This window comes from Sipha flava, unplaced genomic scaffold, assembly GCF_003268045.1.
Source record: "Sipha flava isolate LNK unplaced genomic scaffold, YSA_version1 237_pilon_pilon, whole genome shotgun sequence".
Taxonomy (NCBI): Eukaryota; Metazoa; Arthropoda; class Insecta; order Hemiptera; family Aphididae; genus Sipha; species Sipha flava.
This window is the reverse complement of record NW_020272879.1, coordinates 516658-534740: the sequence shown is the minus strand read 5'-3', so window position 1 is coordinate 534740 and position 18083 is coordinate 516658. Positions and strand designations below refer to the sequence as shown.

The 18083-nt window shown below is 28.9% G+C and overlaps 3 protein-coding genes across 3 annotated transcripts; 1 reads left to right on the top strand and 2 right to left on the bottom strand.

Moving 5' to 3' along the window:
- Positions 1 to 1522: 1522 nt before the first annotated feature.
- Positions 1523 to 3712, bottom strand: LOC112683950 (calumenin). The gene is made up of 7 exons (XM_025555212.1): positions 3525 to 3712; positions 2926 to 3018; positions 2715 to 2842; positions 2453 to 2646; positions 2144 to 2386; positions 1963 to 2078; positions 1523 to 1893 (listed from the first exon to the last, which is right to left on the bottom strand). The coding sequence occupies exons 1-7, from the start codon at positions 3525 to 3527 to the stop codon at positions 1705 to 1707; spliced, it is 966 nt and encodes a 321-aa protein (XP_025410997.1). The 5' UTR covers positions 3528 to 3712; the 3' UTR covers positions 1523 to 1704.
- Positions 3713 to 3786: 74 nt separating this feature from the next.
- On the bottom strand, positions 3787 to 9253 carry LOC112683876. The gene is made up of 5 exons (XM_025555065.1): positions 8898 to 9253; positions 8771 to 8828; positions 6610 to 6796; positions 6243 to 6549; positions 3787 to 3828 (listed from the first exon to the last, which is right to left on the bottom strand). The coding sequence occupies exons 1-4, from the start codon at positions 9095 to 9097 to the stop codon at positions 6251 to 6253; spliced, it is 744 nt and encodes a 247-aa protein (XP_025410850.1). The 5' UTR covers positions 9098 to 9253; the 3' UTR covers positions 3787 to 3828; positions 6243 to 6250.
- A 7217-nt stretch (positions 9254 to 16470) lies between these two features.
- On the top strand, positions 16471 to 16917 carry LOC112683875 (zinc finger BED domain-containing protein 5-like). The gene is made up of 2 exons (XM_025555064.1): positions 16471 to 16522; positions 16586 to 16917. The coding sequence occupies exons 1-2, from the start codon at positions 16471 to 16473 to the stop codon at positions 16915 to 16917; spliced, it is 384 nt and encodes a 127-aa protein (XP_025410849.1).
- Positions 16918 to 18083: the final 1166 nt, after the last annotated feature.

Below are 18083 nucleotides of genomic sequence, written 5' to 3'. Positions count from 1 at the left end.
ATATTGCGTACGTACTGCTCTTGGAGCAGTAGTGCCGTCGGTCGTGGTGACCCAAAGTTCAGTCGCCTAACCTGTAGCGATCGGTTGCGTACTACAAAACAGTTATTTACGTATTAACAGATATTGACGACATGCGCGTCTTGAAAACGTATCTTAAACAGTTAAGTTATTCTATAGTGAATAAGGTGGAACGCATTTGAATCTTTTCCGAGATAATTAGTACATGTTAGTACATTGCACTTATTATTTCTTAAGCATTTCAACCATCTGATCGGTGTAAAGAATTGTTCATGTATAATTCCAACTAGCTTTTTGATGTTTTATCATTTTATCGTCTTGGTTTCTTAAAAGGTACTAAATTTACATCAATGAATGCTTACAAATTTGGTTGAGTAGCGATTTTCAACCATTTTTTTAAATATAATACACATTTTCATGGGTCATTAATTAAATAACTTTAAACACATGACATACCATGAATAATCAATTATAATTCATTGTTTTTAATCAAAAATATAAGTACAATTTATAATGGACCTTATTGAACATGTGTGTCCTCACTGAACATGTGTGATGGAGCTTATGAGTGCGAACTCGATTTGTAATACATTTTATTAAATTACATTTCATATGTAATTCTAAATTATGTCATGTTGTACATTCAAAAATATTAAACGGTCATGAATACATATAATTAGATTAAATTTTTTAACAATATTATTGAAAAAATTAATTTTATGGTACCATTCTGAGCAAACAAATTAAATATTTATATTTATATCAATCATTGTTAACTTCAACAAGTCAAAAACTGTATAATAAAGCAACAAAATAATAAATACTTCAGAAAGCCAACATTTTGTGGACCTAAAAACAGTTAATAAATGTCACAAGAAAAATGTTAACACCAAATTTTAGTTCTCAAACTTGAAATAAATAAAACAAATCAATAATATGGTCGAATAAACAAATTAATTTAGTACTCATTACACTGAATATAACCACAGAGGCTAAGATTGTGTTGCAATATGTAAACATATACTTATATTTATTTTAAGATTTGTATATAACAATAATAAAAATCAGATAAATTATTAAATACCAGTACTTATGTAATACTTATAACTAAATATTATAAAAATAAATAACATTTCACATTGTAAAGTGTTCAGTTGACAATCTATTCAACTTTAAAATTACAGTATTAAAATGATTAGTTTTATAAAGTGTAAGTGTTTTGACATATGCACACATAATGGTTAAATCAGCCTATTATAAATTACAGGTAATTAAGAAAATATGATGTTTATAAGAATAAATACATTTTTTAAATTTGATAACACATTTAAATTTTAAATTAGTTAGTAAAAAAAACTATAAGTACATGTAATTGTTTAAAAATAGACAATACTTTTCATATAATCTAATATTAAAAATGAATGTAAAAATTTTTTTAATAATATTTAATAGATAAATTAAATTTATATAAATAATATAAAAATACAATATTAGACATACGAAAAACATTTTTGGCAAATTCATTCAGTCAGATCTTTATTTTAAATATAATAAGTCACTTATAAAATATAAACACAAATTGATGTTATACAATTACTAGGTCCATTATAAAATGTAAAGTGATTCATTATTCACAAATATTAAATTGTTAGTAATATTCATAATATCTTTTAAATTTATTATTGTTTATAATTCATCATGTTTCATTATAGCCTCACCAAAATCAGTGACTTGAGACCCCACAAAAAGATCATACTTTGCAAGTATTTCTTCTTTTGTTAGTTTTCCATCAGCATCAGAATCTGATTCATAAATAAGATGTCTACTTTCTGCTTCAGCATGATCAAAATTTTCAGGTAATATCCAATCTTTAACCTATAATTCAAACAAATAATATTATACTGTTTAAATTACAAGAATAAAATAAAATTAACTTCTTCTAACCTCAAAGACATCCAAAAATCCATCTCCATCTTTATCTCTATAAGTTTTAAACTGTTCTTTTTCACTTATAATGAAAACAGGTTCTTCATTTGGCTCAACACCAGGAAATAAATCGGCTAGTGGAGATAAACAATATAATTCTAATTCAAATTTAAAAGCAACCAATATAAATATAACTTACCAATATATTCATCCATAGATATTTTGTTGTCTTTATCCTTATCCATATCATCCATTGTTTCATGTACAACAATATCTTTCATGTGAACACTTTCTTCGGGATGTAAAAATGAGACAAATTCTTCTTTAGACAATAGCCCATCACCATCAATGTCAGCGACTGACCATCTTCTCTTATCTCTTAATATCATTTTAGCATATGTGTAAGAATCATCAGATTTTTGTGCATCATCTGCTTCTTCATCTAACAAAAAAAAAAAAAACTTTTTTAGTAAAAATCTAAAAACCAATATAATTATACAGTTCTTACCAGTCATAAATCCATAAATATTTTTTCTATATACTGTCCATGACAATTTACCATCATTTGGAAGCTTATGGGTGTCCCACTGGATATGTACATCATTCATTATGTAACGATTCTGTGTGAATTTAATCCATTCTTTTAATTCCTCTTGTGTTATATATCCATCATTATTTTTGTCAATCTTATCAACTATTGCACTACAAAGAAAAATATAATGTTAGGAGACCACCTTTTATAGCTGAAAAAAAAGTTTGAACATCATTACCCAAGTCTTTTTTGACTTTCTTCTGGTGTCAAATTATCAAATTCTTCTGCTTCTTGACCGAGAAATGCTTCATGATCATAGTCTGGATTGTGTTCTTCACCTCTAAAGTGCTGTTGTTGCGCTTGCAACTAAGTAATAAAAATATCAAAATTCAATGTACGATAAAAAATTTACCATTAATGCCGTGTGTAGTATTATGATGAACTGTTACCTTTTCATGAGCTTGATCCTTGGTGTTCGAAACGACATGTTTTGGACAGACTACAAATGTTAGGATTAACACAATAAACTTGAATACACCTCTCTGCAAGTGAAACCGAGCAGGGCATTAATTTACATATATTTTCAGACAAGTATAACATAGTTGAGGCCATATTTAGGGGGGAGCTATGGGTGCTGTTGCCCCGGGCGTCTCAATATGAGAGGCTAATTTTTTTATATTTTCAATATTTAATGATCTAATATTTTTGAAATGAAACTTCTTTACAAAATAATAAGTGTATCTCAAAAAAATATATATATCGCCAATCACGACGTCATGACACACACACATACTCGGTAACGATCGAGTACTGTTGATAGATTCAAAGATTTACAAATAATCTATCCTTATTTTGACATTGCACTTAGAATGTTTTTGTGTACACCAACAACGAATTGTTCTATAGAAAGATCTTTTTCGACCCGCAGAAATATGTATTTGGTATAATGAGGCGTTTTTTATTGTTGCCCCCTGACGTCAAATTCCTAAATATGGCCCTGAACGTAGTATATAGTGTTATCCGTGTTCGAACTGTGAACGTTACTCACCATGATTTTCGCTTCGCGTTTTTTCTAGTAATCGAAGTAAGTGTTACGAGTATATGACGTTGGCTAAGCTAAAAAAATCGGTAACACTACTAACATGTTGCACGCATTACTGATGAACGATTGTTTTCGACAATATTGTAATCGGTTGAACACGAACGCTCGGGTTCACTAAGTTTTCGTGATTGAAGCCGCAGGCGCAGATAACCGAACCGAACGTGAAATGATAATCACTATCAATACATATGTTCTATGGCTGGGCGGAGGAAGAGATGATAAGATAACTTTTATGGTACGTGGCCGGCTGCTGCGAATCGAGAACATTGAATAAATTAGTAATTAAGGTACCTACTTGATTAAGAAATGCTACAGTAGATGCATGCCTTGCACATGACCGTATTTAGATTTTTTTTCGGGGATGGGGGTCTAAGATGTTTTGTAAATTTAAAAATGAAACAATAAGATGCTTTATTCATTTTTTTGCAAATACAATAACCGATTGCGGTTGATCGGGACTATAATTTGGTAACCGACACAACGTATATGATCTAAGGATAAATGATTTGTAAAATATTGAAGAAATTTCGGAGGGACCCCATAGACCTCCTCCAGCTACGGCCTGGGCAATTGCACTTTGTCCTATTCGTGTGTTACAGATGACGGAGGACATTGTCAGCTATTGATTGAATATTTCAATTTGGTGTAGACGTACATACTATATAACAAAATATACAAAATTTAACTTGTAACTTTTTTTTTTTTTAGGCTTTACGAGTCATTTAGACTCTTCGCCGCCAACACTACTTCCTTCCAAAGCCGTATCTGGGTGGTGCAGGGTGTCTGCCCCCCCCCCGAAATTTCTTCAATATTTTACGAATTTTTAAAATAATTATTTATTTTTAATACGAACATAAATATTTTCAGTCAAAAATTATTTAAGCTCCAATTAACCATTGACTGCTTTTAGTTTTATATCATAATATCATATGAAAATATGGTATTAATTTTAATAAAAGAAGATTAAATCTTTTTATGTCTTATTTTTAACCAATTATCAAAAGTTAAAATTTAAATTCAATAAAATTACAATAGTTTTGAACCTCTTCTGAAAAAAATTTCTATATATGGCCTTGCTTCCTTCCATCGCTCTCTATCATATGCCTGTTCCCAATCTACTCCAATTGCTTCTAATACCTAATTTCTTGACGCTGTCCTTCCATATTTTCCACCGTCTACACCTTGGTCTTATTTCCTTCACCATTTATGTAGATGCTTCTTTTAACATACTTCCATTATATCACACACCATACCTGGCCTACCCAATCTATCCTCGTACTTCTGATGCATGGGCAGTGCCACATTTAGACATTTTGCGCCCCTCTAAGGGGCCTACCCACGGAAAATATAGGAGATAGATCCTCATGAATCTTTTAGATATTCTAAAATCAATGCTATTTTTGTGTTATATGCATGCCACCGCATGCCAAACGCGATAAACTAATACGTCGTATTATTATAAAAAACTTATGTTTATTGGCATTATCACAAGAAAAAATATTAATAATATTCTGGATCGCTGATAGTTATATTGCTATAAATACATTAGTTCATAGTTGTTTGATTCCAAATAGCATAATACATTAACATTAATTTATGGATATTGTTATTAAAAACAAAAAAATAATAATTTCAAAATAATTTTAAAAGTTCAATAATTCACAAGTGAGCAAATTTCCGACCACAAAATTTTGGCGCCCCCAAAAAATGGGTGCTTGGGGCAGTTGTAGCCAGTGCCCCCCCCCCCCTAAATTTGGCTCTGTGCATGGGTCTATATTTTCTTTTTTGTTAGATCTGGTATATTTGAGGGTTAATTCTTATTTCCCATTTCAGTTCGGTATTGTTCGGTATTATGGGTCCATCAATTTTTCTAAGGACTTTCCCCTCAAAAAGACCTAATTTTTAATCATCACTTCTCATCGTTGCCTTCGTGGCACATTCATATATCAATACAGGGTGAATAGAATGAAAGGTGTTCTTTTGTTTTCGTTGATAACAGCTTGGACTTAAAGGTCTTTCAGTGCATAAAGGCATCGGTTAGCAGCATCTAATCTGATGTTGATCTCTCCGTGCATGCTGTTTTAACTATTTAGTGTAGTACCTAGATATCTGAATTCTCGTACTTGATCAGAGGTGTTATTTCCCACGTGGAGGTTATTATAATCACCTCCTTCTCGCTTTACCATCATGTACTTAGTTTTTCTACAGTTAATTGTTAAGCTAATATTCTTTCCCTACCTTTATCAATTCATCAATAGTATTTTGAATACTCTCTCATGATTTCCCAATGACCACTATGTCATCTGCGTGTGCTAGTAAATCAATACCAGTGAAAACCCGACTAGCTATAACTTAAAGGTGTTATACTCTTTTCGTAGTCTCATGCACCTATTTAAAGTATCAAAACAAACCATTTTCAATATAGTACCAGAAGTTTGCGACGCACTAGAAGAAAGTTTATAAGAATATATAAAAGTAAGTTTTTTTTCAGTAATATTAATATTATAAGTTATTATATAAATAAAATATCCAATTTTCAAATTTATTATAATACCAATTAATAAATTATTCATGCTTACTGTAAAATATAAAATATAACAACATCCATGTACAATAATAATATAAAATACTAAAATTATTATTTTACATAAGTACTACTCGTACATTTAATCTTATGCTTCATCTTTGGTTTCATAATCTTCCCATGGTTGTTGTAAAATAAAAGTTATAGGTGTTGAAGGCCTACTGCTACTACTTTCAGAAACTAATAGAGACGAACTTGGTTGATAGTCAAAATATGGTGTTTGATATGTTTTGAACTGAGTTTGTGGAGGCTGATCATATTGTCCTAATTCCGCTTGGAATATTATATTATTTATATGATACTGAATCGTACTTTTTGCGTATGATGTAGAGAGCTTTCTTATTTTACATGCTACGTGTTGTCCAAAAATGTCAAATTTATCTTTGTTTTCATTTTATTGATATAAGCTTTTTATCACATGGTATGTCTCATCAGACATAAACGTACTATCTGTCTTAAAGCTTTTTGTTTTATGGTTAGGAGTTTTCTGTGGACATTTAAATAATTCTTTTGGACCATCGAAATCAATATTCGATTGAATTTCTAATGATATATTTGAATCTTTTTGTATTTGATCAAGCTGATGTGTCAAATTTATTTCAACCATAGAATCACTTGGGTCTATAGTTTGTGTCTAACAAAATAAGAACATATATATTTCAATAATAATATATTATACTCGTATAACTAAAATAATACAAAGTTTATACTTTTGGGTTATATGTATAGAAATATTTGCGGATTCGTCAAAAATAATTGAAAACACAAGTTTATTAAAATATTATTATTAGGGCTCGGATTTAAATGCCATAAAAATATCAAAAAAATGCATCATTTATTAAATAAATTCAAATTATTATTAAAAAATTAGTAAAAAATGAAATTTTATTTATATTACACTACAAAAAATAAAATAAAAACTAAAATCAAAAATTGAATTAAAAATTAAATTACATATTTGAATTGCATTGTACGATTAGTATTTCTTTTAAGTTTTGGAATTTGAATGTTCGACGGTTGTCTAAGTTTTTATATACTGAAAATGATCTTTCAACATCAACTGATGTTAGTCATAATACGAGAAATAGGTTAAAAATGTTATAAAATATAAAAAAATGCATTAAAAACTTCAAAAAATGATCTAAAAAGTATAAAATCCGCTAAAAATGCAAAAAATGTCCCAAAAAATGTTTGTGGATAGAACACGGAGTACCTGAAACAAATTTGTAGCTTGGAAAGCATCGCGTAAGACATCCCAAAAAAAAAGATGCAAAGGCATTGAAATCCGAGCCCTAGTTGTTATTATAAGTTTATTGAAAATATTAGATTCAGCATATTTATAATTTATTTGTTAATTATTTAATGGTTTTTTTTTCAAAACATATACGAGTATATATTTTTATATTTTGTTTGCATATCTAAATTTTGGATTCGTAATTTTTAAAACATTTTACTAATAATTTTTTAGACATCTTTCAGTGAAATTAAGTGGAAAAAAATTTCCAGTGATTACTAAAAGTTTTGGAATTTCCCTTTAAGCACAGCTGCCATGGACGGTAAACATATTGTAATTGAAGTAATTAATTCTAGTGGCAGTGAATACTTTAATAATAAAGGAACTTTTAGTATAGTGTGATAGATAAATTGAAGATACAAACTTTACATTTATATATGTAAATATTGGATGTCAAGACCGTATATCTGATGGAAATGTTTTTAATAACACTGTTTTTTACAAATTATTTAAAGAATCATTATTATCCTTGACAGATATGTGTACATTATTAGGAAAAGAAAAACTTTGTCCTCATGTTTTTATTTCTGACTATGCTTTTTCGTTATCTTTAAATATATTAATACCATACAATGGATATCAAGAGAAAGTATAAAAAATAAGTATTTTTAACTACGACTTAAGTCTGGCAAGAAGAGTTATCAAAAATGTTTTTGGAATAATAATTTTTGGTATCAATTTCTGTGTTCTTCGTAAACCTCTTTAATTGCAGTCGAAAAAAGTTTAAAAAGTAGTATTAGCATGTGTAAATCAGTATGACTGTTTGCGTCATAGTTTATCGTAGCAAAATTATAATCTACCAGGAGGATTTAGATTTCGGTACAGTTATTGAAGGATCTTGAAGAAGAGAACAATAAAATGTTCAATCATTATTACACAGTCGAAATAATGTAAGATCATCGATAGAAGCAACAATAATAAGAGACAAGTTCACAGATTTTTTTCATTTCATCACAAAGAGAAGTTCTGTGACAGTTAAAATATTGTTAATCAAATGTTTTATATTGTTTGAATGTTTAACTATTTAATTCTATAATATTTAATAATAATTGATTAGGAAAATATCAGTTTGTATCAATCTTAATGTTCATAATTAATGCAAAAAAACTTGTATTTAAATTATTAAAAAATAAAAATCATATTGTTTTCTATTACGAATAATATATAATATACAATTATAAATTAAATACGTAATAAATATGTGGCAAACATAAATTATGAAGTATACATTTTATTGGTGATACAGATTATATATATATTTAATATAAGTATACATATAGCTATAGCTCTTATTATGAGTACTCAAAGACTTACTTTGATTTCAGCTTCCTGTGGAAGGCGTGATTTGTGTTTGTCTTTTAAAAATGTTAAGCTATTAAATGCAAACCATTTAGATTCATGTACTTCATTAGTTCCTACTCCCGATGTTGACTTTTTTTACTCTCTTTGTAATTGACCAATAAGACTTCTCATTTTCTTTTCAACCATATCTTTGTCGGTTTGAAAATATTTTGCAATTGTAGTCCAAGCATCGTGCTTTTTATTTCGATTTTTAAAATCTATTAATGTAGTATTCCATAAAACTTCATGTTCGCGATAAAGTTCAATTAACTGACCAACATTAGCGTTTGTCCACTTCATGATGCTTAATATTTTTAATTAATCGTAGAGAATACTTAAATAATAAGAATATTTAAACGTAATATCACACAACTCAGCGTTCGCATCGATACTCATGTATAATAAAATTCTATACTTACCGAAAAATTTTAAATTATATAATTTTCCCGATAAATAAATTTAAATAAGATAAGATATAGTAAGATCAATTTTTATAAGAAATAATTCAGAAATTATTAATCCCAAAACTGAACGTTGAACTTATAAATAAATAAAAAAAATTGATAAGAATGTTATATAACACATCCTACATAACATTTTATACATCTTTGTTACAAAATACTGTTGTATAATAATGTTACATAGGTGTGGACAAGGCTTTAAATCAGTGGTTCCCGACCGGTAACCGATTTTTCCCAGTAACTGGTTACCATGACAACTTTTTTGACTGGTAACTGCTTCCCGGTTCTTGTGTTTCAATATAGAGAAGTGGTCATCAAATACCGGCAATTTGTCACAATAAAATCCAGAAAAAAGATAGATAGATTTCCTATTTAAATTCAGAATTATTTTATTTTAACTATTACACATGAATATGAATTGTAAAATATTTTGATATAGATACTTAAATAATAAATAAATAAACAAATACTTTACTATAATTACTTAATGTTTTTATGGTTTTTTTGTGGTGGGGGGTGGAGGAGCGGCAAAAAATGTGTGCTCCATGGCGGCATTGGGCCTTAATCCAGCCCTGCATAATAATTGGTTTATAAATAATGATAATACATATATTACATTAACACTTTTTGTATTATTATTGTACGATGTAACAAATAGGCAACTATTGAAAAAAAAAGAATGTAATAAAGGTCCAAACTAGAATATTTGTTTATTTCTTGAAAATAATACGCTGTTATTTGAATTTTATATTATTTTTTTTCCCGTCAACATATTTTGGACTTGGTTTTCGTATGCAAAATATTTGCGTAACTCACATTTTTAGGAATAAGAAATTGGACCTTAAAGGTTCTTTAGTAAGGTCATTTTTCAATTTCTCAGTAGGTAATTTACCGAAACGTAGAAAAAAAACTGATGTAGTATTTTCTTTTGTTTTATGCATTTTCTTACCTATAGTAATAGCACAACAACATGCATAAATGGTTTGTTAAGAGTACTTAAGATTCAAGTTTAATAAAAGAAAATCGACTGTTGAAAAAAAAACGAAAACCCGGTTTAAAAGAAGTTACCGGTAAGCTTTATGATTTAAAATCGTTTCCAAACAGATAACCGGTAGGTAATCCCATTTGTTATAGTTATTTAGGTAACCGGGAATTGATTACCACTATTTCTAAAAACCATGAAGACTAGTTTCGAAAAAATTTCCGGGTTCTCTAAACCTGGAACCCATTTTTCCGGGACCGGTTTCAAGCCCTGCTTTAAAATGATTAAAAATATGTTACCTTCACATCACGATCGGAGTTAAAAATAAATCGTAATTTTTTATAATACCCGAAAATTAATTTCGAAGTATGACGCGTAACAAACTGAAATATCGCTGGGACCTGACCCTCAATCAACCACCAACAATATACTAGTCATAAAAGAAATTCAACTATACAACTTAATTTAAGCCATACAATAACATTAAATAAACCTTTGTAAATTAATTTTAAGTTGATGTTAAAATAATGGCCCTTGAAGCTGATGTCTTATAAAAAGATCAATAAAAAAAAAATAAAAACTAAAATAAGTATAAAATTTGATAGAATATCATATATATCTTATAATATAATAATATAATATTAATATTAATATAATATTATTATATAATATCTTATATATAATATTATCATATAATATTTTTAGTGATCGCTCCACAAGACCACTTTAAAAAATCTAATACGCAAATGAAGAGTACTATATTTGCGTTTTTACGTTTATAACCATAGATCTCATTATTCTTTCATCTTCTGTATTTTACAATACAACTTTACCTACTTAAAAAAAGATGTTGTTGTTCTATTTAAATTTACTGACTAGTAAAAAATGTATGAAAAATATTTTTTCGATGATAAATTGTTTACACGATCTAATTTTGTTTTATGAATTGTAATTATTTGTATTTAATGTATTTAATTAATATCGCAATACTTAAAACGACTGTAAGCTATTTTCATTTTGCATTGCTCAAGTTCTCGAAAATTGAATTACCAGAAACACGCGCTTGTTTGACAGAAGGTTCAAAATGAACGAAAAATAAGCTCACAACAAAAAATTCATATCTAGATAAATATTATAAGGATTTACATTTTAATCAGGGCCGATGTATTATAATTTTTCTGATGACGAAATGTTAGGATTTCAATGGGTATGCTTCGAACATATCCGACGTCCATTGACCTTAGACCGGATAAATGACATTCATTTCCGATTTCCGGTTTGTAAATGTTCCGTAGTAAGCAGATAATTAATTATACGTATCGAACACATCGCATATGATAGTTCTACTAAATTGAGGAGAAAGACATTATAATACTAAAATTTGTATTTTACAATATAATTAATGTTAAATATTAATTAGTAACCTATACCTTATGTATTAACTCGTGGAAGTTCATTTTACATTTTACTATACTTGACTATACCTTGTTGAGTCTTTCGTTGATCATGGATTTTTCATATTTTAACTTTACTATAGTAAAGTAGTATACTACCTATGAACTATTTTGTATAGAATTTAAATCGAAAAGTTACGGAAATGACTAGAGTATTTATGGGAATTTCGACCCACAAACTATATATAATATTTAATATTTTCGTACTTTATCATATATTTCAATGAACTATGATTTCTAAACATTTTTAACACAGTTCACAATCAGTCATTTCTCGCAATTCAGAAATTATCACCAAACTACTGACGTCAATTAAGTTATTATAACAATATATAAATATTATATGTATATATATATCAATTGTTATTAATAAAAATTTATATTAATAATAAATAATTCTTGAACATCATTATGACATTTTTTGAATGCTTTAATGTCGTCAAGCACAATGTTTAAAAGTCTAGAGAAATTAAAAAAATTGTCTTTAATAAAGTGTGGATCAAGAATTTTTTAATACTTATCGTTTTATAAATTGAATCAATAAAATATTAGATTCCGAACCCCCATAAAACAGATATTGTATTTTATTAACATTTAAGTTTTTTTATGATTCCGAACGAGTTTTACACATGTGCACACCAGTTCATTTCTTAAACTAGTTAACTAGGAGACACAAATGTCGCCCAGTGCAAATATTTTATCGTCTAGTAAATAGTATTTCGAAAGACTGAGTGAAACTTAATTAGTTTTCAAAAGTAGATTATTTTTAAATTATAAAAAGAAAATTAGATAATGTATGATAGAAAAAATTTATATACAATACAGTATACTCGTATTGTCATATTAAATTTTTATTTATAATAATTAAGGAAAGTGAATGTGAAACACTACCATCATGTTATTATACATTGATTCTTTTGAGAAAAGAAATGGTTTGTCGCCCAGTGTAAATTTATTAAAAAATGTATTGGTACTCACGATTGAGTCGATCACGGAATGTGTAACAAAATATCAATCTAAAAGTCTTTTCTTATTTTCAAAACGACATATTTGCTAACATATAATATATAGTATACACATTGATGAAAAGTATATTTAATCAATGGTATAACTTTTTTGGATCCTTTCCTTCTGTGATAATCCCGTGCAAAATGGACTGACCTATTTGATTTTCACTATCACCCGGATCGGAATACTTGAATGTACGTGTGTGTGTATATGTATGTGTGTGTGGTGTGTGTGTGTGTGTGTGTGTGCAGTGCAGTGCATTTTTTAAGGGATTTCCACTCGGCGACAAAAAAATGTTAAAACTCAAAGCAGTCAACGTATAATACCACAGTATGATGATAGTGCGATATTTTACGTTCGCTTCGCATAATTTCACCCAATATATCAAAATACTATCGAAAGAATATCACTGGTCGACATTTGTGTCGCTTACTTAACTGGTTAAAAAATGCACTGTGTGTGTGTGAGTATTTAGACCATATACACAAAGGCTACTTATATGTATTATATAAACAAACACACAATTTGTTTTTAATGGCGATTTCTCGGCTGTAAAAATGAGAAGCTTATTATTACACTTAAGATCTTTTAATGTTTCAATTGCTTCGATATGTGATCTGTGACTCATTGTATACTCAATGAATGAGGTTTCTTGAAGAATTTTCCAAGAGGGCCACTTTTACGAATCGAAAAAACGCATTCTGTATCAACTAATACATTTAATGGGAACTTGAAAGTCGAGTGTGCAGTTTTGCCACCACTAAGAAGAGTCGCTGCTATACCAGATGAAGAAACTACTAATGAAACTTTACCTGTGGATCTAATTTTAGCCAATAACAAATTAATTAGGAATGTTTTTCCTGTACCACCCGGAGCATCTAAAAAAAATAGTCTTCTTTGATGATTCATTACGCTTTCTGTAATAACATTAAAAGTATATTTTGATCATCTACTAATTCCCGTAAATTGATTTCTACAAATTCTTGTAATTGGTTATTATCATAAGAACGCAAAATCAAAAATTCAAAGGGATCAGATGCGTTTTCATTTCGAACAGGTTAGTTCATTCCAAATACAGTTAGATATTTTTTAAACAGACACACAAATTTATCTTCTATTTCAATCAAACTTCTATTAAATATTTCATCAGAAAAAGTTAATAGCGTACATTTTCAGTAAGTCTTCTGCAAGAACTAGCACTAGCCCAAAATACTAGGGGGAAAAGTATTCCTTTATATAATTTGTTACTAAATAATCACAAAGTTCTTTTATTTTATTATTATTACTGGTTTTTTAGTAATGAAACATGTACTTTTGTTCGTGTAGGAACTTAGGTAACTGTATATTTTTTCTTATAAGAATTTACGTACCAATATATTACTTTTTCGTTTAAACTTAAATATTTGAACGTTTACCTCCAATTCTACGTATGGGAACTTACCATTTCCCAGTTTAAGCTAGTAGTTCTTAATATTTTTGAAACCACAATCCTCTATATCACCAGCTACGCTTAATTATGATAACATTAAAAATTAGTGATAAATTAATAAATCAAAATAGATTTCAAACTACTATGCAACGTGACAACAACAATTTCTATGTATTCTAATTAAATATAACTATATTAACAAAAAATATTAATGCAGCGACTATAAGTTAATATAACAATGCTAAATTAATACACACCGTTCGCATTAAAAAAATGTCTATTTGAATTTTACCTTTTTTCATATATAGGAAGATTCAAAAGGAAACGAAAATTTCATAATTTTTTCTTGAAAAAAGGAACTCTCTTTTCGTTCCTTTTTTTTTTTCTAGAAAAGGAATAAGTTCAAGAAGTGCCGTCTCTTAAGAAGGAATTCGTCCCAGGAATCCGTTTCTTTTGGAACTCGTTTTTTCCAAACATTGAGTTTCCAATTTAAAGGAAATTTCTATTTTTAAAAACTATTTTAGATACTGAATAAATTTTAATACGAAAAAATTTTTTTTTTTATTCATTGTACTGCTGATGTAACTACTGAGATTATTAGCTTACAAGATTCGTACTTAATTTAAGCGTATATGCTTATTTTTTAATTGGTACACATAAATTATGGGAGGTTAATAAATACAATTATAAATATCAATATATTTAAGATATAAAATCATTTTTTTGATGTTGACTTCATTGGGGCTAAGAACTTCGTAGATGCCCACAGGAATTTCATAATTATTTCTTGATTCTGTATAGGTTCCACAGAGGATGAGGAGATGTTTGACAGAGTGGAGTTCGCCACATTTTTGGCATAATTATGCTTCTTCTATTCTCGTATGATGGCCGTTATACATTTTCGAGTAATCTATTCGAAGTCTATGATTACTTCGATTTTACGATTGAATGATTGGGGTTCTGGCAGTTCTGATAGTGTTTTTTATTTCTCGAAGCTTGTTATTATTATGAAGTCGTTTTTGGCTACAATTGATGGTGTAGGGGTACCAAATTTGTTTTAATAATGAAAGTCCATAAAACATTATGCACATAGTACATTGAACTTTTAAAAGATAAAGGAACGTGTATCGACAAATGTGAGCATTTAACGACCGAACAAAACGGATCTGATATACTCGTAAAATTTAACTATCAACTTTAATTTATTCATTATCGGAATGCAAACATTGATTGTCTGAAAAAACTGCTTGATTCGAGTAGAAACCGTGTAGGCTTATCTTATCAGATTTTAAAGTAATTTAAATTTCAAAAACCACCACGAACCATGATCATTGTAGGACCGAGGTTGTATGTATTTTTATTGAAAAATACTTATAAATATTAAAACAATTTCATTTTTACGGAAATCGAGTTCATGAGGAAAATAATCTCTGGTATCGATTGTTGTTGTCGACGAATATGGATTATGTCGAAGTGGCATTCTATCATATCGTCGTTGTTTAACACGTTGAGTGCATTACCTAATTAAGTATAAAATTATGAATACAATTTTTCATTATTTGATTAAAATTAAAATTATTAAAAAAATTGAACTCTAACAATTGTTTATAAACAATTGAAATAATATCATAATGTATAAAAAATATAAAAATAAACCATAAAATATTGAATACATAACAAAAAAGTTTAATTTTAAAAGTTGGTGAAAATTGATAAAACAAGGTTCGAAACACAATCTAGGATGTGTTCATACACGCACATTCAACAAACCTTACCTATGTTCATTTTTTTTATCATTTTAACAATATAAGGGCCGATATTTCAACCATCGGTTTTATCTCGGTTAAGATTTAACGCTCCGTAAGAGAGGAACGCCTGTTTTACAAATATCGATAAAGGCCTTACGAATACAGTTAGAGCATCGTTTCTCAACTTTTTTAGTGTCGCGACCCCCAAAATAGGTATAAAATATAGTCAATCACTTCGCGACCACCCCTCCATCTAGGTTAGGTAAAAATTTAAACAGTAAAAATATCCTATCATTAACCAAACGAAATATAACATTTTAAATACCAATTTATAAATACCATATCTAGTAAGTTAAGCTTATCAAGTTTGAAAGTTATGTATCGGGTCGTTGGGAATTTCCATTAGTGGAGTAGTGCCCGTTTTATTGATGAGATATCTACATTTAATCGACTGCTTATTATTGTTATTTTTAATATTATTTTTGTATGTTATGAAACGATTAATTTATTGACGACAGTCGCGCGTCGCTCGTGTTGCAATGTAAAAATGTAAACTTAAAAAGTCCTATTCTTGATCGTGTTTTTGATACCATGAAAACACATTTAAGAGAATTGAAAATTCAACTACTCGAATATTTCTCGTGTAACGACAATGACTTCTCAAATAGATAGGTTCTTAATCCATTTGATGAAAATATTGTTGCAGTTGCCAAATTATCAGTTGAGACTCACAACCAACTGATAGAATTATCAGCTGATAAGAAATTACAGCTACAATTTGGATTTCAAGATTTAAATAAGGTTTGGATTGCCCGGAAAAATGAATATGGAAGTGAGGTAACAGAGGCATTGAAAATTTTGATTCCGTTAGCTACTTCTTATTTATGCGAAAAAGGATTCTCATCCATGGTGGCAATAAAAACTAAGTACAGAAATCGTTTGTTATCACTAGAAAATAACTTACTTTTATGTGTTTCAGATGTTGAACCACAAATTAAGCAACTTTTAAATGTAAAACAAGTTCAAAGATCACACTAATTATTTATTTAAAATTATTTAAAAAGTCTTAAATATTTAAATAAAAAGGTGCATTTTGTAAATCAGCGTTTTATTATTTTTGACCTGCGCGACCCCAAGTCAAGGTGTTCGCGAACCTTCTGGGGGTCGTGACCCCCTGGTTGAGAAACGCTGAGTTAGAGTAATAAGAATTAGTTACACTTCCGTTGAATGTCGGGCGGTTAAAATATCATTACAGTCCGTAATATCCATATTAATACATCGTTCACCGCAATAAGTATTTTCATATTTTATTAGTGTTGTTATCAATCACGATACACTACATAGTCCCGATGCTGTTCACCGTTAACCATGCAGTCAGTATCGGTCCGAGTAAAAATAGTACACGAGGCAAAATCAAATTTACCCGCCTCTAAAAAAAAAATGAGCTCTTGTTTTAACTTAGCCCCTCTCCTATTTTTTATGTAACATATCTATATAAAAAAAAAAAAAATAATTTTTTATTTTATGTATAAAATTATATGTAAAAAGACTTAAAAATGATTGCTATAATTATTACTCAAAACCCATCACTATCGCGACTATCGGAAATCGCGGAAGTGATTGTGTGGTTATTTATATTTTTGGAATAATTGAAAACGCCCAGCGTAGGCCATAATATAAAGTAATATAATAACTTTAGACAGTATTATTTTATTATATAGGTAAATGGTTTTCGCGAACGAATAAATTTAAATATTTTTCTTATAAGACACCGATAGATCTAAAAAAAATGTACGAGTGAATTTTGAAAATGCCGCCCTACTAAAGTGCCGCTCTAGGCAGGTGCCTAGCTCGCCTATACCTTCAGCCGACCCTGACTACAGTATATACAGTGTAGATGTAGATTCATGTGTATATTATACACGGCCCATGCACACAAGTATTATTTTTTCTGTTACATTTGACTAGTATAATGGTTAAATATACACTGCCGCGGTGGCGGTGGCGATATCAAAATCGCAGACCTAAACACATTGCGGCGGTAGCGGTGGCAATTTTTATCCAGTATAAACATAATATATTTATATATTACATTCAATAATTGTATAATTAATTAGTAAATTCCTATGCCATTGATAAATTGACGATTTATCTATATAGTACGTTAGTACTATATTAAGTACTTATACTATTGTACATATTAT